This window comes from Rhinolophus sinicus, linkage group LG15 (genome assembly GCF_036562045.2).
Source record: "Rhinolophus sinicus isolate RSC01 linkage group LG15, ASM3656204v1, whole genome shotgun sequence".
Taxonomy (NCBI): domain Eukaryota; kingdom Metazoa; phylum Chordata; class Mammalia; order Chiroptera; family Rhinolophidae; genus Rhinolophus; species Rhinolophus sinicus.
Window position 1 is genome coordinate 22,681,111 of NC_133764.1, and position 26,999 is coordinate 22,708,109.

At 36.6% G+C, this 26,999-nt stretch overlaps 1 protein-coding gene and 1 long non-coding RNA gene across 3 annotated transcripts; one reads left to right on the top strand and one right to left on the bottom strand.

The window, feature by feature from the left end:
- The first annotated feature begins 4,704 nt into the window (after positions 1 to 4,704).
- Positions 4,705 to 24,480, top strand: DDX52 (DExD-box helicase 52). The gene is made up of 15 exons (XM_019732622.2): positions 4,705 to 4,825; positions 5,918 to 6,116; positions 6,979 to 7,109; positions 8,117 to 8,302; positions 10,156 to 10,299; positions 10,969 to 11,080; positions 11,823 to 11,895; positions 12,400 to 12,603; positions 13,756 to 13,846; positions 15,888 to 16,010; positions 16,142 to 16,292; positions 16,459 to 16,534; positions 17,815 to 17,886; positions 19,105 to 19,197; positions 23,863 to 24,480. The coding sequence occupies exons 1-15, from the start codon at positions 4,739 to 4,741 to the stop codon at positions 23,918 to 23,920; spliced, it is 1,800 nt and encodes a 599-aa protein (XP_019588181.2). The 5' UTR covers positions 4,705 to 4,738; the 3' UTR covers positions 23,921 to 24,480.
- Positions 19,905 to 26,966, bottom strand: LOC141568921 (uncharacterized). 2 transcript variants are annotated; one of them, XR_012492248.1, is made up of 4 exons: positions 26,603 to 26,897; positions 26,343 to 26,488; positions 24,567 to 24,801; positions 19,905 to 21,943 (listed from the first exon to the last, which is right to left on the bottom strand). It is a non-coding gene; the product is annotated as an uncharacterized LOC141568921 (long non-coding RNA). The 2 variants fall into 2 exon arrangements; XR_012492247.1 differs by lacking the exon at positions 24,567 to 24,801 and having other exon boundaries at positions 26,603 to 26,966.
- Between the last annotated feature and the right edge of the window lie 33 nt (positions 26,967 to 26,999).

Sequence of the window (26,999 nt, forward strand, 5' to 3'; positions counted from 1 at the left end):
CTGGTTTAAAAATGGAAAAGCGTATCATCCCCTGTAAATTCTGCCCAGGAAGTTTAATTGTGGGGTCTACGGACCTAGATTTCATGCCAACTCTTTACTTCAATGTGGATTGTCCACTTACAAGTTAGTAAGATGATTCCAGAGCCCTTGATTCTGACAAGACTGGAGTGCCACCATGAGGTCAGCTTTGGTCCTGTAGACATTTACTTGAATTCTGTCCTAATTACAAAAATATTTGAATAGTTACATTTACCTTGCATTATACTTACATTAAAGCCAGAAACGTGCACTTTGTTGACTCTTGATGGCGAAAAAGTACAAAAGTATAAGAATTTGGATTTCTAAAGTACTAGTGTATTGGTGAATCTTGAGAATTTGAAATTGAAAACATCCCCAGGGAAAAGGAGATTTTTGTCTAAGTGTGAAAGGCCACTGGGTTTTCTATATATAACCAATCACCCTCTACTCAACTTATATTTTAATTAAGACCCCAAAGTTGTGACCTAGAGGTTTCTAGCTCCCTTTGCAAAGAAAAAATAATTCCTATTTCCAAATGACCATTAGAAATTCCACTCAGGTATTCCACAGAATCTCAAACTCAACGTACTCAAAATTAAACTTATTGTATTGTCCTCATACAAACCTAGCCTCCCAATATTCCCCATCTCCATGAACAGCGCTATCCTCACTCAGTCACCTAAGTTTGAGACCTGAGAGTCATTTTATGTTTCTCCCTCTCTGTGGCCTCCTACATTCATCACTAATGGAGTCCTATCAACTTTACCACCTCGATATCCTTTAGACCTACTCTTTTCTCCTCTTCCCTTTTGCGACTGCCTTCTTTCCTCACCAGACTACTACTGCAATATTCTTTTGGTCTCCCTGACTCTAGACTTGCTTTCTAGAGTACTGCTAGAGTGATCTTTTAAAATTAAAAACTATTTATATCACTGGCTTAACATCCTTTAATGGCTGTTGGTGCCTACAAAGTCAAGTCCAAACTCCTTGGTATACCCATAAGGTGGATGGGATCTCGTCCCTACCCACCTTTCCAGCTCCATTTCTTGCTGCATCATCTGCTTTCAGCTTTGTTGAACCACTAGTAGATCCCCAAACACAACAGGCTTTTTTCATGTCTCCTCACATTTGTTGGTACTGTTCCTTTTACTTTGAATAGCTTTACCTGTCTTGTCTAATTTGCCAACATCTTATTTTTAAGAGTACACAAGCTTTATCTCCTCTACAAACCTTTCCTAACTTTCCACAAAGCCCAGCCCAGACCACTAAAGAGCAAATACTCCTTTACCTCCTGTAACTTATACTACAGTGCCTAGAGAATTTTCTCGCTCTGTTTGAAAAGAATGCCCTACTCTTTAAGCTACTTGAGAGCAAGGACTCTCTAGTCTCCCTCTGCATCCCTAGGCCCTAGCCCATGGCAAGCACACTGTATAAACAACAACAAAGTTTGCTGAATGATAAGCAAGGAATGAGGGAGAAAAAGATTCTCAAAAACATACTTTTAGGATATGGATTACTCTATTCATAACAACAAGATATCCCAACTAGCCCCCACTGCAGTGTTAGACAGACTTTGTGTTCTCATTTGCTACAGTTGAGAAATCATGTGTGTCTACCAGTCAGACCATACTGGGCTTTGGAGACATTCCAGTAATACAAACCCATGATTCAATTCCTTGCCACTTTTATTGACGATGGTTTTAAATTGTTTTGTTTTGTTTTGTTTTGAAGAGGAAATGGTCCCTAATGAGTCAACTGGACATTGTCAAGATAAAAAATAAGTCAGATAGTTTCCACTTGGCTTTATTCTTTCATTCAGCAAACATTTATTATAAAGTACCAAGGAAAAGACAGAGGTCTTTTCCTAAACTCACAAGGTCGGCATTTCAGGGATACTTTTCTATTTTATTTCACTTCATTAATTCAACAAGATTTATTGACCACTTACTATGAAACAGGCTCTATGCTGGGCAAATATAATAAGAAGATAAATGAGATATGGGCCCAGCCCTCAGAAAGCTCCAAGTCTGGTATAGAGCAGATGTGGAAACATAACTACCATGCAATAGGAAAAGAGCTAAAATAGAGATCTTCACAAAGCAGCATGAGAAATCAGAGAAAGAAAATGGACTATGTCAAGGAGGGGACATTCAGGGTAAGCTTCACAGAGGAGAGGACCTATACTCTGAGTTTTGAAGAATATAAGGATTTTGCCAGGGAAGAAAATGAGAGAAGTTATTCCAAGAAGAAAGAACAATATGTGCAAAGTTTCACAGAAGCAAAGCTTAAATGAGATGATAAAATTAAAGCTTAGAGAAGACAAGTAATTTACTTAAGGTCACATAGCTGGTAGGTAAAAGGGCTGGATGGAGTTGAACCTGAGCTGAAGTTATTTATGGGAGTATGTCATATTTCTAGAGTGTTGAGAATCACTGCTCAAGGCCTGGCATATAAGTTCCAGAAGCTTGGACAATATTCAGTAGACAATGGGGAATCATGACAGATTTTTAAGCAGAGGAGCAACATAGTTCCATTTCGGGACTTTAGAAAGATAATTCTAGCAGTGATTTTCAACCCTAACGGCAATTAGAATCGCTCGAGAAGCTTTAAAAAATTACAGGCCAGGAAGATACTTCAGAACAATTAAACCCTAATTTCTCGAGGTGATACCCAGTTTTCTTTTGTTTTGTTTTTAAGTTCCTCAGGGAATTCTAGTGTGCAGTTTGGTCAAGAACTATGGCTCTAAGAGAATGGACTGAAAGATGGAAAAGAACTAATTTTTTAAGCACCTACTATGCTTGAGATTTTGTTCCAAATTCTTTATACAACAACTATAATCTATATATATTAGGATTATATATATAGATATATATATAGATAGATAGACAGATAGATATAGTACCCTGACCCATTTCAACCATTTTGAGCTCTGTGTGGGGAACAATATTTCTCCCAGCCTTCGAAGTAGATATTATAATCTATAATTCCTATTTTACCAATGAGGAAATTGAGGCACAGATCGATGAAATACCCTTTCAAGATTATCAAATTATTAAATGATACAACTGGATTCACTAAGATAGGTCCTCAGAACAATCCTGAAGTAGGTGTCATGAGCTTCATTTTATAAACAATGAAATTAGTCCTAGAGAGATTAATTTGACCAAGTCACAACTAATTGTGGAAGGCTGGGAGGGATTTAAATTCAGACTTGTTTAACTCCAAGTACATGCTTATAAAGTATATAGCACATATTCAACACTCAACGTAATTTTTTTCCTCTGAAAGGAAGCAAATCAGACTATTAATATAATCCAGAGTATTATTCTTAATAAGGAGAGCCATCTTTCCTCTTGGATGTCAGGAAGTTAACCCTCTGTTGAACTATCAAGCCCAGGGGCCTTTTTAGGTGGGGAGAGAAACAAGGAATTCTGTCATACCCTCTGTCGTATTTACCTGAAAAAACTTTAATCTTGGCTAAGTGCAACACTACAACTTCTTCACCCTCTTATCCAAGGAGCTGAATAATGTTGATCACTGTCTTTTTAAACTCATTTTCTTCAACTCAAATGGGCATTCACTACCAAGCAATATTATGCCTTTTCCTAGTAAGTTCATTTTCCTGCTGTTAGAGAATATTATTTCATATCATTTCTTCCCTCCGCAACTCTCCAACACTCCCTGACAAAATCTCATCCCATCCCCATCTTATTATTCTCCCTTCTCTGGTGCATCAACAATTTCCATCTTTTCACTGGATCATGCCTTACAATTGACAAACAACCCCTAGCACCCATCTTTAAAAACATCAAAAACAAAAAGCAAAACCTCCTTTGAACCCACAGCTGCCTCTAGTTACCACCTACTTCTCTGCTTTCCTTCTCAGCTTAACCTTTGGAAAGAGTTGGTTTCTTCAGTGTTCACTTTTCCACCATTACTACTCAATCATCTCCATGCCACTGAAATTGATATTATCAGAGTCACTAGTGACTTCCATGTTGCCAAATGCAGTGGTGTTTTTCTTTGTCCTCAGCTTCTAAATGATCTTTGAAACAGCTGATCTCTACTTTCTTCCTGAAACTTTCTTCTGGCTTTGGTGACACCACATCCTTGTTTTCCTATCTCACTCAAAAGTTTTTATAGGTGTGTCTTCCTCTACCTGAGCTCTAAATGTTGGAGTACTCGAAGGGTCAATTTTGGGTCCCCTTCTCTTCCCTATTGACACAATCTCTCTAAATGATCCTGCTCTTCCTCAATGCTCAATGCTCAAGTTATCACTTCATCAGAATGAACTTGAATAATCTACCTAAAAGTAGCTCCACCTTCCTTTCTCTATCAATTACACAATTTTATTTTTGTTTTATGCAACTTTTCCCTTTTGGAATTATCTAGCTTATTTATTTGTTTATAAATCTTCTGTTCCCATCTTCTGTTTCCTGAGTTGAGAATCTTGAAGCGGTTCGTCAAAGCGTCCCTAAAAGTCTAGAACCGTGCCCAGCATAAAAGGATCTTGATAAACAGTTTTTGAAAGGACAAATAATGATAGGCGATATGACATACAGAGTGACATATATCACTACAAGACAATAAGAGGGACTAGTTTCCTACGGCCGCTAGACCCCGCCCCGGAGAGCCACTTCCGCCCACAGTCTAGCCCGAGACTTTCTGGGAGAAATCCTCTGCGCAGGCGCTGTGGGGCCGCAGAGCTTTCTGGGTAAAGATGGATGCGCACGATCTCTTTCGCCGGCTTGGCGTGGGGGCTAAATTCGACGTGAGGCGCTTCTCGGCGGACGCAGCCCGATTCCAGGTACTTTGCGCAGGGACAGTAGCCAGGGTAACGGGACGCGGAGAATGACCTAGCCTCTGGGGGGCCCGGCACCTGGAGACGCTGTGGCCTGGCGGTGGGGCGTTTTCCCTTTGGCGTGCAGATTACCCGCAGACCTAACCGGTCTGAATTAACTCTTTTCCCATTCTTTGGTAAACTAACTTCGGCCTGGCACAGAGACGCTTGCCCCTCTGCCCCGCTTCTTAGTTCATTCAAAGGACAATTGTAATCCTTTCAAAACCATCTTTTTCTCCGAAACTGATAGAAAGGAATTTCGAAAACAGAAACAACTCAAAATGGAGAGAACAGATTCTTTCACTATAGTCTACCCAGGTTTGGCTTGCAATGCATATAACTTTAATGGATGGTGCTTTTCATTCCTGCAGCCCCACGGCATGTTAAGTAACAAATTGAGAAGAGCGATTTAGAAGTATGTGGGGAAAGAGGGAAAGGCGGGGTGGGGGGTGGGTCTTACATAGGGAAGTAGTGAGTGATAAATCGGGAGAAGTTAGGGCTTAATTATGGAAAATCTTGAATGTCACCCTTGGTATTGTGATTACGGACATTTGTGTGTGTGCGCACGACACGTGTGTTTCTTTCTCTGGCGGTATCATGTTGTTGTTAAGAGTTTGAACTCGAGCCAGATTATTTGGGTTCTAATCCTGCGTCTGCCAGTTACAAGTTTTGAGACCATGGTCAAATTACTTAACTCCTAATGCCTCAATTTTCTCATTTGTAATATTGCTATTTACCTCGAAGGGTTGTTGAAGAATGACGTAATTTAATCTTTATAAGCATGCTTAGAAATCTGTCTGACAGCATGTAAGTGATACGCTGATAAGCATATATAAGTGTTAGGTGCCATTATGCTTATTATTGTTACTGTTATAAGGTCAGAAAAGGTATCATCTTGGATTCCATTTGCCCAAACACACTTGTCAGCTCAACAAATATTTGGTGAAATGGTAAAAAAGATGGGGAGTCATTGGACCCACATCCTTATTGCCAGTACTGCTTGCATGAAAGCAATGCCAGTCTGTCCCTAGATCTCATTTAAAATTTTTTGGGTTTTAGGTAGGAAAAAGGAAATATGACTTTGATTCACCAGAGGTACTGCAGGGACTGGACTTTTTTGGAAACAAGAAGTCTGTCCCAGGTGAGTGTGGAGGATCAAGAACTCATCAAGAGCTCCAAGATGAAGAGAAAAAAGAAGAGAGCCGAACTGAAACGAAGAGGGAGCAGATCAAGAAAAAGAGAAAGAAGATGAGTTCAGGCTAGTGCTTAATTTTTTTTCTCTTTATTTAATTTTTTTCCAATTACAATAATAATACAAGCTTATCATTATAAATCAGACAATAAATATATAGTCATTGTTCAGTTAATGGCATTCAGGTTGTTTCCAGGTATTTGCCATTACAAATATTGCTGCAATAAAGATACTTGTACACATAACCTTTTGTACAGGGCCATTTCTGTTATTAGCATCCCAAAAGTGGAGTCACTGAGTGAAAGGTTTGCACACTACTTTCTTTGAACAGATACTGCACAATGACTTCCCACATTATGTCAAGGCTGGGTACTGTTGGTCTTAAGTTTTTTGCCAATCTAATGAGTGAAACTATTTTTCATTTATATTTTCTCGATAACTGGTACATTTGACTATCTTTTCATATTCTTTACTGGATATTTACATTTCAACTTTTGTGAATTCTTACTCATTGCCTATTTCTTACAGACATTTTTTCTGTGCTATGAGGAGATCTTTATCTTTGTTCTACCTTTCATCATATATGGATTTTCTAGGTGGTTGTTTGCATATAGAAAAGCTAGCTGCCTCATTGAAATTTTTTTGTTTAAGTAGTTTTTCAATCACTTTTCTTGTTGTTTTCAAGTATACAGTGATCTGCATATCACACAGTTAAAATAACTAACAAAAGGAAGAGAATGAGCTTCAGAGCTCTGATTTTTACCAACATAGAACTTGCCTATCCTTTCCAAATTTTATACCTCCTATTACTTTCTTTTATCCTGTTGGAACAGCTAGTACTTTTACTTTTGTTTAGTGTGAAGATATGGCCTGTGTGCTACACCCAACAATGTTGCACTTAAAATCTATTTTTTAAAATACATTTTAGAAATTACTTCAGAAGAAGAAGGTTCTACTATACAGTGGATATCATCTGTGGAAGCAAAAATTGAAGATAAAAAAGTTAAAAGAGAAAATAAACTAACTTCAGGAAAGTTGGAGCATCTCAGAAAAGAAAAGGTTAGAAAAAGGTTGTAGCCCCAATTGCTTTTCTGACCTAGTGACTTTTTCACTGTCCTTGGGTTATTCTGTTTGTAAAAGTGAATATGGTTTTGTTAAGATAGAAGATTGATTACATTAGTTTGAATTTTACTTTAATGAAAACAAAGCAAAGTAAGTGTGCTATGGCTGAAAATTTTTAAGTTTAAAATTCTGAAATGAACAGGTGAATAAATAAAACTGTAGATAATTCTTGATATATTTATATTGATATTATTCTATATAATTCTTGACCTGTTCAAGTTTCAAGACTGATACTGCGTTTAGAATTAAATTTTTAAAATTTCTTACCCTCTTTTGATAAACGTAAAATTGGCCCCCTTTCTCCTCTGTGTTAAGCTCACTGGTTTAGAAGGATTTCCTCCGGCAGAGATTTGACAATTAGAATTCTTAAGAAACGTGTTTTAAGGGGGAGAAGAAACAAACCATTTAACTCTCTGCTGCACACCTGCTGTGTTGATGATGGAGAGTATTGTTCAGCTCACTTCAGTAACCCAGAATCCAGAATATGGCTGTCTCTAGATCAGAGAATGGGAAAATAAACAAATCCATACTACTTGACTCTGCTTTTGGCACTCAGTTTTAATAAGTAGAGTTTAGGGTAAATCATCAAAAAGAATTGGCACTTGTATGCTAAGTGCTATGTAAAGAAAATAGATGGCTTCAGTATCTATCTTCTAGAAGTTTATATGAGATTATAAGTTATGACTGTGATAGTAGCACATTAATATGAATAATACGTTATGGCATTGACACATTAATATGAAGAAAGCATGGATAGATAGGTTTCATCGTTATGAAGCTCTTCTATGAAAGGGCATAAAATTTGTACCTAATATTTGTATCTTTTGGGGCTTGGAGTTTAACCTAAAAGGTTCATATACTACTAAAGCTTATCCTAGAAACTTAATGTTACTGTATAACATCTGACAACAATGTATTTGACTATAACCATGGTGACTTTTCAGATAAACTTCTTCCGGAATAAACACAAAATTCACGTTCAAGGAACTGATCTTCCTGACCCAATTGCTACATTTCAGCAACTTGAACAGGAATATAAAATCAATCCTCGACTGCTTCAGAACATTCTAGATTCAGGCTTCCAGATACCTACGCCAATCCAAATGCAAGCCATTCCAGTTATGCTGCATGTGAGTTGAAGGTCTAGAATGCCTCTAACATTTCTCCCTGTTTGCTCATTCTCTTCCCTCTGTCTTTCAAATCTTCCTTTCTACCTTATTTCCCACTGTTGAAATCCTTCCCTTGCTTTTAAGGTCCACGTCTGTGCCTCCATAAAACTTGTGTTGATCACTACAACTAGATATAATCTTTGTCCTTTACCAATACTTCCCTACCACCCAAGTCTCCATGGTATTTAGTGCGTCTTTTTTCTTGCAGCATTGCTTACACTTTACTGTGTATTTGTACTAGTTATATTTATCTTTCCCATTTTACTAGAACATAAATGGAAAAAATAAATATAACTAGTGCAAATCTGAGAATAGGGACTATATTCTATTTATTCATTCAGAATTTAGTTTATAATTCCCAGGAACTATTTCTGAAATGCAGAATTCTTATACTAACCTGACTTTGTTTTTTTACCAGTACTTTTTATTATTGAAGTATGCTTTATATGTAATAAAATACATAGATTTTAAGTGCACAGTTCAGTGAGTTTTAACAATGCGTACCCTATGTAAACATCCCAATGAAGATGTGTAACAACATTTCTATCACCCTAGAAAATCACCCCTTTCCATCCTGTCCTCACCCCATCCCTGCCCTGAGGTAACCACTGTTCTGATTTCTATTCTTGTATATTAGATTTGCCTCTTCTAGAATGTTATATAAGTGGAATCATTCATTATTTATTCTTTTATTTCTCGTTTCTTCCACTGTGCATATTGTTAATGAGATTCATCCATTTTGTGTATATCAGTAGTTCGTTACTGAGAATAGTGAGTAGTATTCTATTGTATGAATGTACCACAGTTTGTATATCCACCTATTGATAGATGTATGGATTAACCTAGATTTTTGGAAATTAAATCTTTCTGCGATTTCTTTTTGTAGTGAGGAAAGCTGACTTTTTCCCTCCACGGAACTAAGATGGCCTTCAGTTCTGATAGCCGTAGGATATGAGTTACCTTTTCATCTACCCTGTTTCCCCGAAAATAAGACCTAGCCGGACAATGAGCTCTAATGCGTTTTTTGGAGCAAAAATTAATATAAGACCCGGTCTTATTTTACTATAAGACCAACTAATATCATTTAATATAATTAATATAATATAATATAATACTGGGTCTTATATTAATTTTTGCTCCAAAAGACACATTAAAGCTGATTGTCCGGCTAGGTCTTGTCTTATTTTCGGGGAAACATGGTATATTAGTCCTTTTCATTTTCTTTGAAAACTGAAATGAGAATACATTTGAATGATGCACTTATAGTACATTTGCTTTTAATTTTCATTTAAGATTATTTCTGTCATGACTTTAGCTTAAAGCTTTAAAAATCACATTGCCTTTCTGAAAATTGTCACCTATAAATTAATGTGTCACTCAGGTTATCGCCACTTTTTATTTCTTACTTTCAGCCATTCTTTTGCATTCTTTTAAAACCTTCCCTAAGGATTGCGCAGTGCAGATATCAGGACAAAAAGTTGGTTGTGTAATATTGCTTTGATAAAGATTTTAGTGGGAAATGAAAATTGAAATAATGGAAATAATTGAGGCTGTGAATTACCTTTAGCTTTTAATTACCACATTCTTTACCCAGTTCAAATGGACTTCAGTGCCAGTTCTCAGAAACTCCATTGGAGTAGTGGTGGCAGGGGTGGAAAGCAAATATGGGAGAAATTAGAAGCATGATGGGAACATGAATAATTGGATTTACTATATGTAACTTTATTTGTTATTTCTATGGCTGATACAATTCTTTGACCAGGCTCTGAAAAATACGTGTATTTTTTTTCTTGTACTTTATATACCGTTTTTAGGGTCGAGAACTTCTGGCTTCTGCTCCTACTGGATCTGGAAAGACTTTGGCTTTTAGCATTCCCATATTAATGCACCTGAAACAGCCCACAAACAAAGGCTTTAGAGCCCTGATTATATCACCAACACGAGAACTTGCCAACCAGGTATGACTTGCAGCTTCTGAAGAGGACGTATTTGGTGTTTGCCTCAGTCATCTTTCATATTTGAGGGCAATAAACAGGTCTCCGAAAAGGTCTGTGTCATTTATCATGGTCCACTATTCTGTACAGAGCACGCTGCTCTGTATGGTACTGCATGTGGGCAAATCTTTTATTTTCTAAAACATGATTTTAACATTATACTTCTTTGGTGAATACTCTAAGATCCTTGAAGTTGAAAGGCTATTGTAATATATAGTCTCTCTCTCAAATTATTTTTCTCACCTAGAAAAATGCGACTTCATCTCAGTTTTTGAGAACGTACAGCTATACAATGATCTGCTTCACTCTCTCCCAATGTGCTTAATATAAAATACATACCAAGTATGTAATAGTTTTACAATAGTACTTTATTCTAAAAATAATATGTGACAGATTGGAAGAATTTTGGTTTTTATCTTGGAACTGGTTTACTAGACCTGAAGAAACAACGGAATCTTATTAGGCATTGATGTTCTAAAATGCTGAAACTCCAGGTTAATCTACGGATGATTACAGGTTTAATTTCAGATAGTCATGAATTGTAAAGGATTTGTTTTGTTAATGATGTAAAAGAGAGTATATGTCTCATCAAAATATTTTAGTAGCTAATGTTTTTATCATTTTCTGTTTTAGATTCACCGAGAGTTAGTAAAAATATCTGAGGGAACAGGATTCAGGATACACATGATCCACAAAGCAGCAGTTGCAGCCAAGAAATTTGGACCAAAATCATCTAAGAAGTTTGGTGAGGGATTCATGCCTGAGATATAGAGCATGAAGGGTATTTGGAAATTACAAATATCCTAATTGCCACCTAAGAGTTCTTAAAGTATAGTCATGCATATAATTAGTATGATTTTTAGAGAAACTAAAAGAGCTCTCTTCCCCATTCCCAACCAGTAGTTATTATAAATATATACCAGTGGTTTTCAACCAAGGGCAGTTTTGCCTACCACCCCACCTCATCCTCCACCCCAGGGACATTTGGCAGTATCTGGAGACATTATAAGTTGTCACAATTGGGGAAGGATGCTACTAATCTATAGTGGGTAGAAGCTAGGGATGCTGTTAAATGTCCTGCAATGTACAAGACAACTCCCTACAACAAAGAGTTGTCTTGCATCCCTAACCTTACATCAGACAGATAATCTGCTATTACCTGTCTTTTATCTTGAGCTTCTGAATAAAATTTCATTTAAAAAGGGGTTTTCCTGCAAGAAAAGTTTGAAAATCAAACTAGTGTTCTTGCCTCTTAGAAGTTGAGAAAACAAATAAAATATAATAATAGAATAGGGCTATACTACTTTGTGCTATGATGGATTAAAAATACACAGGTATTAGCTTACTGACAAGGAAGAACATTTGTGGTGGTGTAGTGAGTGTACTCTCCAGTTTAGGTTATTAATTGAAATTCAGGAGGCTTAATTCTCTAGTTCAAGAGGGATGACTCCTGTGTGTGCAATTTGTATCATTTGTTTTTCCTATAGATATTCTTGTGACTACTCCAAATCGACTAATCTATTTATTAAAACAGGATCCTCCAGGAATAGACTTAACAAGGTACAGATAATATTTTAATATCTTGTGTGTGTTTTTCATTTAGTTGATTATGTTATGTCCTCAATTGCTTGTATTATTGCCCTTTGGAGCTTGTTATCTGTCAACTTCCAGTACGTGTTGATGCTATAAGACTAATGGTTTTCGTTAAACTCATGGAAAAATAATTATCTGGTTTGGAAGAAAGTTACAGATTCTGATGAACTGTTAGTACAGAATTCCCCTAGACTGTTTCATGTCTTTCAGCAATTGTGATGGAGTTTATAAGGTTTATGGGAAGCTCTGTTGTTGCTAATGGAACCTCATATCTTTGAGGCTAATGGAATAGGTACATTAATTAATGTTTATCTTATTTTTACCTTTTTCCTGCTTATTTTTTTGTACCTTTTTGTGGTATGGTATGCGGATCCGAGAAGCAGCATATGATTTGACTTTTTTGTGAAGTGTTTAGTGAAGTGTCTTGGATCTTCCAGTTCAATACCTACAAGTTGTTTTGTTATTTCTTAGTGTTGAATGGCTGATAGTAGATGAATCAGATAAACTGTTTGAAGATGGCAAAACTGGGTTCAGGGACCAGCTGGCTTCCATCTTCCTGGCCTGCACATCCCACAAGGTCAGAAGAGCAATGTTCAGTGCAACTTTTGCATATGACGTCGAGCAGTGGTGCAAACTTAACCTGGACAATGTCATCACTGTATCCATTGGAGCAAGGTAAGTGTTCTCCTGCAATATCCCACTGATTATTTTTTTAAATACAAGTCACTTTTTTAGACTCAAAGAGATAGATTTTTTGGCCTAAGGTTAATAATGGAGAGAGTTTTACTGAAATAATATTCTTTAAAGTCAAAATTGATTAAGGATTTTCTATTTTAGAATAATCCAAAGGGAGATTTTCATATTGTCATATTAGCATTCCCATTATTGTGCTTTCCATTGATTTTCCCCATCCACAAAGTATGACATGAGTTCTGTGGCCACCCAGAGGATTTAGTTTCTTTGATGGCTTAACTAAGTAGAACCATAGAGGAGGAAGCTGATGTTACTGAGTAACTTGATTTATAATTCCTTTTAAAAAATATTTTGGGGAACATTTTATGCTAAATGAATGCTCAATGGTAGAAAAGAGTTTTTGGAAATGATATTGCCACTTGATAAATTATTATACAACCCATGAAATGATAAGTATGAAGACTGTAGCTACATGAGAAAATGCTCATAATAATACCATGTTAAGTGAAAAAGAAGCCAAATGGAAGAGTAAAGAATATCCTGTCTGCTTTAAACTTAACTCCTGTGTATAAAAAGAAAATAGAATGAATTCATGATAAATATAAAGGTAGACAACAGAATGGAAAAAATACTTATGATGTAGCGTAATGTATTACAGCAGCTTATAGAGTGTTAATAAGATACTTAAGATACTTCAACCCTAGTTGTCTGTCTATAAATCAACCCTTGCTAATCATCAAGAAAAAAATTAGCCATATGTGATACTAACCTTAAAAATGTTCTCGTTTTACCCAATAATTTTAGAAAGATTTTCTAAGTAAATAATTAGACATGAAAGTTTATGACTAGAACACAACAAAATGTCAAAAGTTTATTCTAAAATGATAGAATTGTGGGAAATTTATTGTTTACATTTTTCACATTTCCTTGAGATAGGAATTTTGTAGGTAGAATAAAACATTTTAAAAATAAATTTATCTTCAAGATAAAATATATAAATAATTAAGTACTTACATCAATAATGGAAATGTTCATTCTGTTGGCATTGTGTGTAAATTTTTTCATTTATTTAGAATTTATGGTTAGGAAGCAAAAATTGGCTCTTGCAAACTTTAAGCTATGTTTTCTTCTCAGGAATTCTGCAGTAGAGACTGTAGAACAAGAGCTTCTCTTTGTTGGGTCTGAGACTGGAAAACTTCTAGCAATGAGAGAACTTATTAAAAAGGTATATTTAGAAAACATTCTTGAATTTTGAGAAAGTCACACAGCCTTATATTACTGGTAGGAGGCTGAGCACAATCCCTGCATCATATTTAGTAATCCAGCGATAAATTGTTAAGAAGTACATTGGGCCAACTCTTGTCCCAAGGGGGAGAGGCTCACCTGTTAAAATGTACTTAGTTTTCTATTTCCATCTCATGGGTAGGCTAGGAAAAGCCCTACCTGATGCCCTGAAAGCATCTTTTTTGCACATCTGCATATGTATCTGCCCCCTTCATCTCCCATCCTTTTGCTGGTCTTATAGAACTGGGGCGTTGTAGAATGAGTGGGACACTGGTTGGGGTTTTCTCTTTGTATCCCTTCAGTAAATATTGAATAGAAGTTAAAAAGTTAAGTACTAGAGGGTTAGGGTTGGGATGTTAAAAGAAATATAAATCCTAAGCCCTGCCCCCTGGAATTTAGTCTTTTTTTAGGGGCTAAAATAAATACACTTGTGTAAGAAAGTTTGTGATAAAGTGCCATAAAAGGCTATAGAGTGTTTTTCTTAAGCATTCATACGGTTACAATGGCACCATCAGGGTGAGTTGAATTGGTTGGGAAAAGCCTTACAGAAGAAATGCTACTAAATCTGGGCCTTGAAGGATTTGTGGGCTTAAGAGGTGGTGGGGGGAGGAAGAGTATTGATGGCTGGAGGAACAGCAGGAGGAACAGCTGGAGTAGTCTCAGAGGTGGAGGTCAACACAATGTGGAGACTAATGAAGAAGTTACCTGTCTAAGGCAGAGAGTTTATGGTGGGAATTAAAGAAGATCAGGTTGGACAGGAGAGTTGGGGTCAAGTTGAGAGAAACCACTGAACATTGTTAAAGAATTTGGCCAAAAATATGTTTTTTAATTTTTAAAAATGTAGCTACTTAATTTTTAAAGAAAATTAGTTAAACAGGATATAAGACGGATTGTAATGGAAAGAGACTGAAAGTAAGGAAACCAATTAAGAGGCTATTAAATTAGGCTGGTTAGAGATAAGGAGGAAATAAAGGTGATAGCCATCATTCATGGTGGAACATTAAGAAGAGTTGGAGGATGAAAGGGAAAGGTGTTTGCCAATACCTGGTGACTACAGAAATTTAAGAGCATGGGCTCTAGCCTCGGAATTCTAGCTTTAGTCAAATTAACCTCTTCCACAGTTTCCTCATGGACAAAATGCGCATAATATCTATCTTTTAGAGTTGTTTTAGTATTAATGAGTTAATACAAATATAGTACTTGTATGGTTTTTAAAATATTCTTAAAAATATTATTTGGCAATAGGAAACAAGGTTTTCACAGATACTCACATGGGGTTGCACACCAGGGATTTTTAGCCATGTATGAGCTTGAGGAGACTTGTGAACCCTCTGAAGTGATGTTAGACTTTGTGTGAATGTGTGGTTGCCTATTAGACAGCTTCATAGTTTTCATTAGATTCTGAAAAGCGTGTGTGAACCAAAATAAAAAGATTAAAACCTTATATAGACAGTTGAAAATACAGAAAGCTGGTTTAGAGAGAGGCAGAGTTGGATGATATAAATGTCAAAATCATTTGCTTAGAGCTGGTAGCTGGTAACAGATTACAGTTAATTTAATAAGATAAAGATATTAAGAGAACTGAGAACCAAGCACTAAGCTTTTGGGGAATACCCATGATTAGGATAGATAATAAATTTGAAAAACAGTTATTACATTTTAAGTAGAATCAAAACAATCCTGAGGCACAGAAGCCAAGAGATTATTGTTTCAAGGAGTGGGCATCAATCACTGTATAAAGGTGAAGGGGGTTAATTAGACAAGATTATTGGAATGAGCAAGATGGAAAGTACAGTTCAGGTTGAGTGGAAAGAACCCATGGATAATGAAGAAGACGGGCAGATTTAGAACCCTAGTCCAAGAAATTTAGCAATGAAAGTACATTAAATTGAATTGGATTCTTTTATGAACTAAAATTATGAAATACTGCAATTGTATTCTTGATTATGGGTTATGCGTGCTGATTTTTGCCTTTCTTTTAGGGTTTCAATCCACCTGTTCTTGTTTTTGTTCAGTCCATTGAAAGGGCTAAAGAACTTTTTCATGAGCTCATATATGAAGGTATTAATGTGGATGTTATTCATGCAGACAGAACACAGCAACAGGTAAAGTCAAATGCATATTTTCGAAATGATAAAGAAAACTCAATTTTAAAATACTGGCATTAAACTTATAAAGTACTTGTTTTCCATTCCTAAAAATTACTAAAACACTTAATATATGTTCTATTAACCAGAGAGATAATACAGTCCACAGCTTCAGAGCAGGAAAAATCTGGGTCCTTATTTGTACAGCTTTGCTAGCCAGAGGAATTGATTTTAAAGGTGTGAACTTGGTGATTAATTATGACTTCCCAACCAGCTCAGTGGAATATATCCACAGGATAGGTGAGTTGCCTCCTGCCTCCCCTCTTATCCATCTCTTAGCACCTCTACTCTTCCCTACAAACTGTTCATTTTTTAATGTTGTGGAAATCCAGTGACTTTTATATGTGAATCACGAAGGTCCCTTTCCCCCAAAAAAGTAGTTTTTTAATGGTCTGATTTCTCTCAGGTCGAACTGGAAGAGCAGGGCATAAAGGAAAAGCTGTTACATTTTTCACTGAAGATGATAAACCATTATTAAGAAGGTAAATTAGGAAAATTAACAGTATTGAGTTGGTTCGTTGATTCATTATTCCTATACGTATACACAATTAACAGATAATTACAAAACGGCCATGTCCCAAATTCTGTTATGGTGTTAGTCAACCAAATTTTAGCCACGAGAAAAGGAAAAAGGATCAAAAAGACTTGTTTTTCTCCTTCCATTATTTGAATTTTGGAATATTCATTAAGTTTCAGAGAAACAGAATTCTCTCAGTTGATATTACTTACAGTGTAATACTAAGATTTTTGGATGGGTAAATAGTTTAAGTTAACCCCTGTCTCTTCAGTCCAGTCAAAATTACCTCTTACCATGGTGCATCCTTCCCATTACTCTTAGGGGCAGGTGGAGTTTTATATATAGTCCTGGGAAAAACTTCTAGTAGCACACTCTAAACTTTTAGTAGTACAAGTATTCACTTGTAGACCTTTGAAGCCTGGAAAACATGATAGATAATACTTTTAGAATCATGGGTATTAATTTAGCCCATCATCATAGATTTTAATATAGAAGCTGAATTTCCTACATTTTGGCTGCCTACAGAAAATTTAGGCTAATGATAACGTCACATTTCTAACAATTGAAATTGAGTTATGGTTGAAGGCAGTTTGTACTTTGATCTGTTTATCAGTTTTGACAAAGATTTTGACTTGTGCCTTCTGAGCGTTGGCTCTGTCCACCTTGGTTTGCTTTGAGCTGACTTTCACATGTGCATGTGTAGGGGAGTATATTCTGACAGCCTAGATTCACCTAAAGTCTCCTTGGTAACTCCAAGCGTGTGAATCTGATGAACCCTGTATCAGTGTAACTATGTACCTCATTTTTCCATATGAGAAATGGGGGTAATGATAGAATTTACTACAAAGGGTTGTTGTAAGGATTGAATGAGTTACTATACATGAAAAGCTTAAAACAATGCCAAACCCATAGTAAGCACTATGTCTTGATACATTTAAGCTTGACTCTGGCTTCAATTGGAGTCTCATCCAAGATTGAGCTTAGTAGCTTTTTAGGGCTTGATAAGTGTTGAGAAGGAATAGCTGCTATCTAAAATACTCATCAATTCATGGATTTTAGTGCAGCAGATAGTTCTCTCAGTAATCCAGTGTGATTGTGTCTGGTGATGATAGTATATCGAAACACTTGACTGGATTACTTTCTTGTTGGTGTAGTTTTAGTTCCTCTTGTATTGTGCAGAGGCTTTAAGTTCATAAACATCAGTTTGAAAGGATACAAATTTATATTAATGGTTATATTTTTCAGCATTGCCAATGTTATACAGCAGGCCGGATGTCCTGTACCAGAATACATAAAAGGTTTCCAAAAACTTCTAAGGTACAATCTTGAATTTACCTGGAGCTTCTCTCTTTCTCTCTTTGCCTATACATTCTTGCTTTCACACTCTTACACATTATAGTTTTTTTTGTTTTTTTTTTTGTTTTTTAAAGATTTTATTGGGGAAGGGGAACAGGACTTTATTGGGGAACAATGGTCAAATTGTTGTCCTTTCAATCTTAGTTGTGGAGGGTTCTGTTCAGCTTCAAGTTGTTGTTCTTTCAGTCTTAGTTGTGGAGGGCGCAGTTCAGCTCCAGGTCCAGCTGCCGTTACTAGTTGCAGGGGGCACAGCCCACCATCCCTTGCGGGAGTCAAACCGGCAACCTTGTGGTTGAGAGGACGCGCTCCTACCAACTGAGCCATCCGGGAGCTCAGCGGCAGCTCAGCTCAAGGTGCCGTGTTCAATTTTAGTTGCAGGGGGCAGAGCCCACCATCCCTTGCGGGACTCGAGGAATTGAACTGGCAACCTTGTGGTTGAGAGGACGCGCTCCTACCAACTGAGCCATCCGGGAGCTCAGCGGCAGCTCAGCTCAAGGTGCCGTGTTCAATTTTAGTTGCAGGGGGCAGAGCCCACCATCCCTTGCGGGACTCGAGGAATTGAACTGGCAACCTTGTGGTTGAGAGCCCACTGGCCCATGTGGGAATCGAACCGGCAGCCTTCGGAGTTAGGAGCATGGAGCTCTAACCGCCTGATCCACCGGGCCGGCCCTTACACATTATAGTTTTAACAATACTACTACTGTTAGAACATTTTAGGAGAAACATTTTCCTTTTAAATATTTGTGAATATGTATATCCTTTCCTTGCCAGTTTTTTCATGCTTGAAATTTTAAGTATTCAGATTTTTAAAAAAATTTTTCAGTGTGAGTGAAATATGCTTAGATTTTTATTTCACAGAACTAATAAAAAGCAGTTAATCGGCCAAAATCAAATTGTAATGCTGGTTGGCACAGGATATAAGGTTGACACAGGACATATTTTAATCATAATCACTGTCTTTTAAATTAAAAATTGATTGAATTTATCATCCCTTTGGTTTACCTCTCTAGATGCTATTAGGTAATCTTGTATATAAAAGTGGATACACTCAACATAAACCACTTAGTGGATAAAAAAATGAATTTTATAACCAAGAATAGAAACTAGTTTTCCCTTTAGCTCTTTCAGATTAAGTTACACTCAATTTAATTCTTTCCTTTCTTACTTTGTAACTTTCAGCAAACAAAAGAAAAAGATGATTAAGAAACCATTGGAAAGGGAGAGCATTAGTACAACTCCAAAATGTTTCTTAGAAAAAGCGAAGGATAAACGGTAAGTGTATGGTGACTCCATTACATAGCTATAGCTATGGTAGGCATATTTTTCTTTAGAATAAGTTGTTAGAAGTAGAATTAATAGGCCTACAGTCCATTATAGAATGTAATTAAAGTAATGTATCTTAAGTTGGCTGTGATTTGGGAACTTGGATAATTCAGTCTTGGAATTTTTCTATATCTGTATATTACTGATCTGTTTTTTTCCATCTCTGAAAATATGATTTCAATTCACCATGAATTAGAATTGCCCTGCCCACCATCTCCACACAGCCTGCATCAGCACATATGAGTACTGTTGAGGCCAATAGTTAGGACTCAAATTGATGGAGTCTTCCTTGAAGTTCCATATTCTGGGCAGGATTTCAGTATAATCTTAGGCTTATGCAGAAGCACATTGTAACACCTCAAAAAAAGTACGACTTGGTTAAATTTGTAGTAGTTTAGTTGAGTTTTAGGAAGATTTTTAAAGTATAGATTTTTTTAGTGTCTATATATATATATGACTAATTTTTTTGTCCAGTGTTGCTAGGAAGCTACATGTTTTGATAGGGGTAGGCTAATATATTTTGAATAGTACAACTCTTTCTACTATTTATGGAAAATCACACTCTTCAGATTCTACCAGTACCATTTAATATATAATATATATGAAATGTAGGCATTTTCTGAGTACCTTTTGTCCTATTAGGTACTTGATGGTAGTAGGTTATACTGATAACTATAAAATGAGACCCATGTCTTTGAAGTTAGGGAAGGAGATTAGTATACAAGGAAAAAATTAGAGAATAATTTTTAAATTAAACACGTTTAGAGAAGGGAAAAATCATGCATTGGTATAGTCACAGAAAGTTTTAAGGAGGTAGAACAATCTTAATGATAAGTAAAATCTAGGCATATAGAGGAACAAGGTGAACAAAGGCATGACAACTGGAATGCATTTTCCTTCTTTCTAAGTGGAACAAGTCTTACCTAATATTTTGTACTGACTATGGGAAATAATGTTCAGTTCAAGCACAGCGTGCAGAGTGTCCCAAAATTTTAATGCAGTTTTAACCTTTAATAACTTGGGAAAAATAAATGCTACAACTTACAAAAATAACATTTGAAAGAGTAATCCTTTTCATTTCATTTGTACTTAGTTTAGTGAAATTTTTTAAATTATGTTTTTCACGTAGAGTTGACATTCAATATTATATTAGTTTCAAGTGTAATGTAGTGTTTAGACATTTATATAATTTATGAAGTGATCCCCAATTAGTCTAGTACCCATCTGGCACTCACTACACATGGTTGTTGCAATATTATTGACTATATTCTCTATGTTGTGCTTTACATCTCCTGTGATTATTTTGTAACTACCAATTTGTATTTCTTAATCCCTTCACCTTTTTTTACCCAGTCCCACAACCCACCTCCCCTCTGGCAATCATCAATTGGTATATTCTGTATCTATGACTCTGTTTCTATTTTGTTTTGTTTGTTTTGTTCTTTAGAGTCCACATACAAGTGAGGTCATATGGTATTTGTCTTTCTCTGTCTGACTTATTTCACTTAGCATTATATCCATGTTGTCGCAAATGGTAAGATTTCATTCCTTTTTATGGCTGAGTAATAATATTCCATTATATACATGTACTACATCTTCTTTATCCAGTCATCTATTGATGGGCACTCAGGTTGCTTCCATTTCTTGGCTATTGTAAATAGTGCTGCAGTGAACATAGGAGTGCATATACTTTTTCAAATTAATGTTTTGGATTTCCTTGGATAAATACCCCGATGTGGAATTATTGGGTCATAAGGTAGTTCTATTTTTAATTTCTTGAGGAACCTCCAAACTTTTCCATAGTTGCTGCACCAATTTTCATTCCCACCAACAGTGCATTAAGGTTCCCTTTTCTCTGCACCCTTTCCATCACATGTTGTTTGTTGGTTTATTGATGATAGCCATTCTGATAGATGTGAGGTGATAATCTCATTGTAGTTTTTATTTCCATTTCTCTGATGATTAGTGACGTTGAGCATCTTTTCACATGTCTGTTGGCCATCTGTATGGCCTCTTTGGAGAAATGTCTATTCAAGTCTTCTGCCAATTTTTTTTTTTTTTAAGATTTTATTGGGGAAGGGGAACAGGACTTTATTGGGGAACAGTGTGTACTTCCAGGACTTTTTTCCAAGTCAAGTTGTTGTCCTTTCAGTCTTAGTTGTGGAGGGAACAGCTCAGCTCCAGGTCCAGTTGCTGTTGCTAGTTGCAGGGGGCACAGCCCACCATCCCTTGCCGGAGTCGAACTGGCAACCTTGTGGTTGAGAGGACATGCTCCAACCAACTGAGCCATCTGGGAGCTCAGTGGCAGCTCAGCTCAAGGTGCCGTGTTCAATTTTAGTTGCAGGGGGCGCTGCCCACCATCCCTTGCGGGACTTGAGGAATCGAACTGGCAACCTTGTGGTTGAGAGCCCACTGACCCATGTGGGAATCGAACCGGCAGCCTTCGGAGTTAGGAGCATGGAGCTTTAACCTGAGCCACCGGGCCGGCCCCTCTTCTGCCAATTTTTTAATTGTATTGTTTTTTGGTGTCTTTATAAATTTTGGATATTAATCCCTTATTAGATGTATCATTGGCGAGTATCTTCTCCCATTCAGTAGATTGTCTTTTCATTTCGTTGGTAGTTTCCTTTGCTGTGCAAAAACTTTTTAGTTTGATGTAGTCCCATTTGTTTATTTTTTCTTTTGTTTCCCTTGCCTAAGGAGAAATAGCAGAAAAAATATTACTAAGAGCAGTGTCAGAGGGTTTACTGCTTGTTTTCTTCTAGAAGTTTTATGGTTTTGGGTCTTACATTTAAGTCTTTAATCCATTTTGAATTTATTCTTATATACGGTATAAGAAGGTGATCCAGTTTCATTTTTTTTTGCATGTATCTGTCCAGTTTTCCCAACACCATTTACTGAGTATTCTTGTCTCCTTTGTCATAGATTAAATGACCATGTAGGCATGGGTTTATTTCTGGGCTCTCTATTCTGTTCCATTGATATGTGTGTCTGTTTTTATGCCTGTACCATGCTGTTTTCATTACTATAGTCTTGTAGTTTAATTTGATCATCAGGTAGTGTGATACCTTCAACTTCGTTCTTTCTCAAGATTGTTGTGGCTGTTCGGGGTCTTTTGTGGTTCCATATAAAATTAAAGATTATTTATTCTAGTTCTGTGAAAAATGCCATTGGTATTTTGATAGGGATTGCATTGAATCTATAGATTGCTTTGGTTAGTATGGACTTTTTTATGATGTTAATGCTTCCTGTCCATGAGCACAATATATGCTTCCATTTATTTGTATCCTCTTCAGTTGCTTTCTTCAGTGTCTTAAGTTTTCTGAGTTCAGGTCTTTTATCTCCTTAGTTAAATTTTTGTGAGTTCTTAATATGTTTTTTAATTTTTTTGTGTCAACAATCTCTGGGTAACACTTAAACCAGTGGATTGATAGAGAAGGTCATTCTACTTGACCACCTAATCTCTCTCATTAGATTTTTTCTTTTGGTGGGCCATATCAGAACTGTTGTACATGCGTTAGAACCTCTTTCTTTGCATGGTCTTAAAGCTGGGATTACAAATGCAATTCTTTCAGGCATTGAGCAGCAGCGGATGAAAGTGAAAATCAGCTAGAGCATAAGATGGTGGCTATGTTGAATTTTAATAAGAACATCGATATTTTAAATAATCACACTTTAAATGTTGATTTTTGTCAGTTTGTAGCATTTATACTTTTGAGGTTATTAAAACTTAAAGCTGCACTAAGACTTTGTGGACACTTGGTATAAATTTTGTCACTTTAGACCCCTGCTAAGCTTTCTCGATTTTCTTCACATTTAAAGGCCATGCTTCTTAACATAGCATACATACAAGAACTGATCTGACTCCAGCTTACCTTTCCAATGTAGATGTTCCTTTAATGATACTATCCACACCTGTAGTCTGAGCTCATACCTCTATGCTGATAACTGTTATATCCAGATTTTCAGGTCCAGCTTCCCAACTGAGCTATAAACCTGAAAATAATACTAATTCTGCCACTCAAGGTTGGTTGAGGATTAAATGAGTTAATATACATCTGAGAACTTTGCATTCCTGTACTGTGGTATGCAAACATTGATTATTTTCTCAAAATCTGTTTGCTTTGCTGTGTTAACACTTAATTGATGGCTGCTCACTATTCACCAAACTCGAAAATCAGACTGTTGGGATTCATGTCTAACATTTATTACCAGTATGTGGTGTCAGCAAGTTGCCCAACCACTCTGCTTCATTTTCCTCAGCTTTAAAATGAGGATAATAGAATCTTCATAAGTTAGGAAGATTATCTGAGGTGATACATATAAAGCACTTATAACAGTATTGGCACTTAATCAGTGTGAACTCTATTAGGTCAGGATCAGAATGTCTTTTATACCATGTTGTAGGGTAGTACAGTATGTTGATCTTTGTCTCCCTTAGGTGACTGTGGTTTTCTAAAGGGCAGTCCTTATGAATGCGTCTTTGTGTTCCTGGTGTCTCAGATATTTGATTATACAGTAGTTTTCAGTAAATGTTTATTAAACTAGTAGACTGTTAGAAAGTACATACATCTAGAATTTCTTATTGAACTTTCCTTCCTTTCCTTGCCACAGGAAAAAGGTCACTGGTCAGAACAGCAAGAAGAAAGTAGCTCTTGAAGACAAAAGTTAAAAATAGATTTTTTTTAAAAAAGACTGTAATTTTATGATCCCAGCATGAACGTTATTTTCATGGAATACTTCATCTTAAAATCACCTGTACCAAACACTTGAAATGAATGACAAGAACATGGGAACAGTGGAAAATGATCATAAACATGCTGAAGTGCATTATATCAAATTTCAATTTGTAGGTGACTTTTAAATGATTACACAATGAAAATAACATTCATTGACATTGGTGGTTTGAATCCAGAGATACTTCTTATAGAAGAACAAAAGCTTATGCTAAAAATAAAAACATCCAAATGTTGTGGATTCTTAAGGATTTTTCCCTTCCAGTGTGAAGGAAGGTGTGATGTATGCTGTGGAGAAACATCTGGAACCAAATTTCAAAGTAAAGCCTTGAGATTGAATGCCCCTTCCTACCCCCACCCCTCCTTTTTTTGGAATGGACCAGGAAGAGCCTCAGCTATCTACCAAGAAGAAACCTACTGCTCTTTATTTTATTACTTCTTAACTTCTTGAGGCCTTTTGTAGTATGAGTCACAATAAAAGGATGCCTCTTCTGTGCCTGGTTATTCAAGTTCTCTAGGATTTTAAATTCCTTGGTCTATTAATATCCTTATAGCTCATTGGTAAGGTAGCTCATAACTTACCTGTCATAATGTTGCAACTATAAGATTATGGTTAGCCTCCCTTTCTTCATTTTCCATTTACCTGCACTCTTTCCTGTCTCTTTCCATTCAAGATGACTTTGCATGAAAACCGATAAACGTTTTACCCTGATAAGGAAGAATGTTCCTGTTACTTGATATACCTCTGGCTCCATTCTCTTACAGCTTATCTTTCCTGAGGCTTTATGGCCCTTCCATCCATTCAGTAAGCAGGTCTCTGCCAAAGGTAAAGGATTATGATTATACAGTGATGGAGACTTCGCTACCAGCAGATTTTTCTCAGTTGGTAGTTTCTCTACAATGAAATAACAAATCAACTTCATTCATGTATGTTACTTAGAATGACACCTGACATGAATGTTAGTTATTAATCTCAACACTAGGTACTATAATACTATAACATTTGAATTAAACATTTATTTATTCTCAGCCTTTTACTCCAAAGTCAGGACAGGTAGACTCCCAATTTGAGTATTTTAGATGGCACAAAAATTGTTCATCTTCAGAATTTATGTAAATGGAGACCTATTGCTACAAGGTGCAAAAAATACAAATGTGGTATTTTTCTTTGCTCTTACACAGATCCTTGACTCATATATTCTGAAGGTAAGTGTACTGTTGCCACCCATTTGACAGCTGTATAACTTTGAATGAGTTCTTTAATTTCTCAGAGCTTCTGTTTTTTTTCATTTATGAAATTGGGGGTAATACCAACTGTGTCTCAAGATTAGAAGTACCTAGCACTAACATGCTGTAAATTCACAACAAATGTTCCTTAAACAAACATTGTATTTGGTTAGGAATGCAAAGCTTGATAACATAGTCCCTGCCCTTACTATGTAGTGGTGAGGATAAAGTAAAGGAACAAATAGTGTGGCAAGTGCTATGTTAAGACATAAGGCTACCATGCTGAAGCATCACAGGAGGGCATCTAATCCAGACGGGAACCATCATGGAAGGCTGACACTGAGCTGAGTCTTACAGATGTAAGAATCAATAGGCAAAAGAGAACAAAGTATCCAGACAGAAACATCACATATTTTATGATCCTTAATATACTCCCTTCATTTGACTTCATTTCCTTTTCATTTCCTTTTTAGTATTTTCCCGTATAAACACCCATCCTTAAAGGAAAGTGAGTACATAAACCTGTAATCAACTTGGTTTGTCAATGGATTAATACTGAATTTTAACATCTTTATATCAGTTGAAACTATCTGCTGCACAAATAATCAGTTTCACCTAAAGAAGGGAGGAATAAATTATGGAAAAGGACACAACGATAATTGAATAGCTGGCTCTAGTGAAATGAGCAGGGACTTGGAAGTTAAAACACCTGGTTTTGAATGCTGGTCCTGTTGCTTTGCAGCTGTGTGGCCTAATCACATTACAGCTTCTTTTAACCTTGGTTTTCTCATCTGTAAAATGCCAACACTAATTCTTAGGGACACTGAGGATTTGAAAAAGTAAAGTTCCCGACCAGTGATTTGTGCCCAATAAACAAATATGGTTACAAATTATGTCCCTGTAAAGGCCCTGTGGCAAGAGTGAAAGATAAAGCTAATTATAATTAATCCATTACTTACTAGTAAGCAAACTACTTGAGGACTTGAAAGAGTTTACATTTGACTTGTATTTTCTTACTGACAGTAGTTTGATTAGGAAAAGAATCAAGTGAAAATATGCCCAGATAGGCTCAGAGTAATCACAGCTTTTCAAACACCACTGTTTTTCCCCTGCTTGCAAGTACAGACATACCTTGTTTTATTGAGCTTGGTTTATTATGCTTCATAGATGTTGCATTTTTTACAAATTGGAGGCAAGACCCCTCCACCAGCAAGAAGATTAGGACCCACTTTAATGCGGTGGTCTGGAACTGAACCTGCAGTATATCCAAGGTATACCTGCATGGGAAAAATGGATTACTAGATGGCAGGACCAAACACAAGAGTTATCCACCATGGTGGTTTTTATAAGTGGGTTGGGTTTACTGGTCTACCAAAATAAATTTTAAATACCTTGAGCTTTGGGATGGGTACCAAAAGGAAGCTTCCGAGTTCCAGGGGAAAAAATAGCGCTGATCATTAATCGGCGTTGTGAAGCTATTCATCTATTCTTTATGTGTGAACAGTAACAAAAGGACACACCTGTATCCACCCTCCAGTTTAAAAAACAGGACTCAATCTACTGTATCCACCAACAAAGATGGTTTTGCAACGGAGGGGCGACGATGCCTTGCTGGGCTGCCTGCGGGGCCCTCCAAAGGACCTTGCTAGAAAATGAATCAGTTCCCCTGGAGCGGAACAGGAGGCCATGCCAACCAGCCCCAGAACTAGAATTGCACCTGAAGGACCCCTGCGGCGGCAGTGTCACGTGACGAGGGCGCACCGCCCCGCCCCGTCGCCTTGTCTGCGG

Excerpts from the sequence above, each read along its gene's own strand:
- DDX52 (XM_019732622.2), top strand. The coding sequence starts at position 4,739 with ATGGATGCGCACGATCTCTTTCGCCGGCTTGGCGTGGGGGCTAAATTC. Across the intron at positions 7,110-8,116 it reads AGCATCTCAGAAAAGAAAAG|ATAAACTTCTTCCGGAATAA; the intron begins GTTAGAAAAAGG and ends GTGACTTTTCAG. Across the intron at positions 17,887-19,104 it reads GGTTTCCAAAAACTTCTAAG|CAAACAAAAGAAAAAGATGA; the intron begins GTACAATCTTGA and ends TGTAACTTTCAG.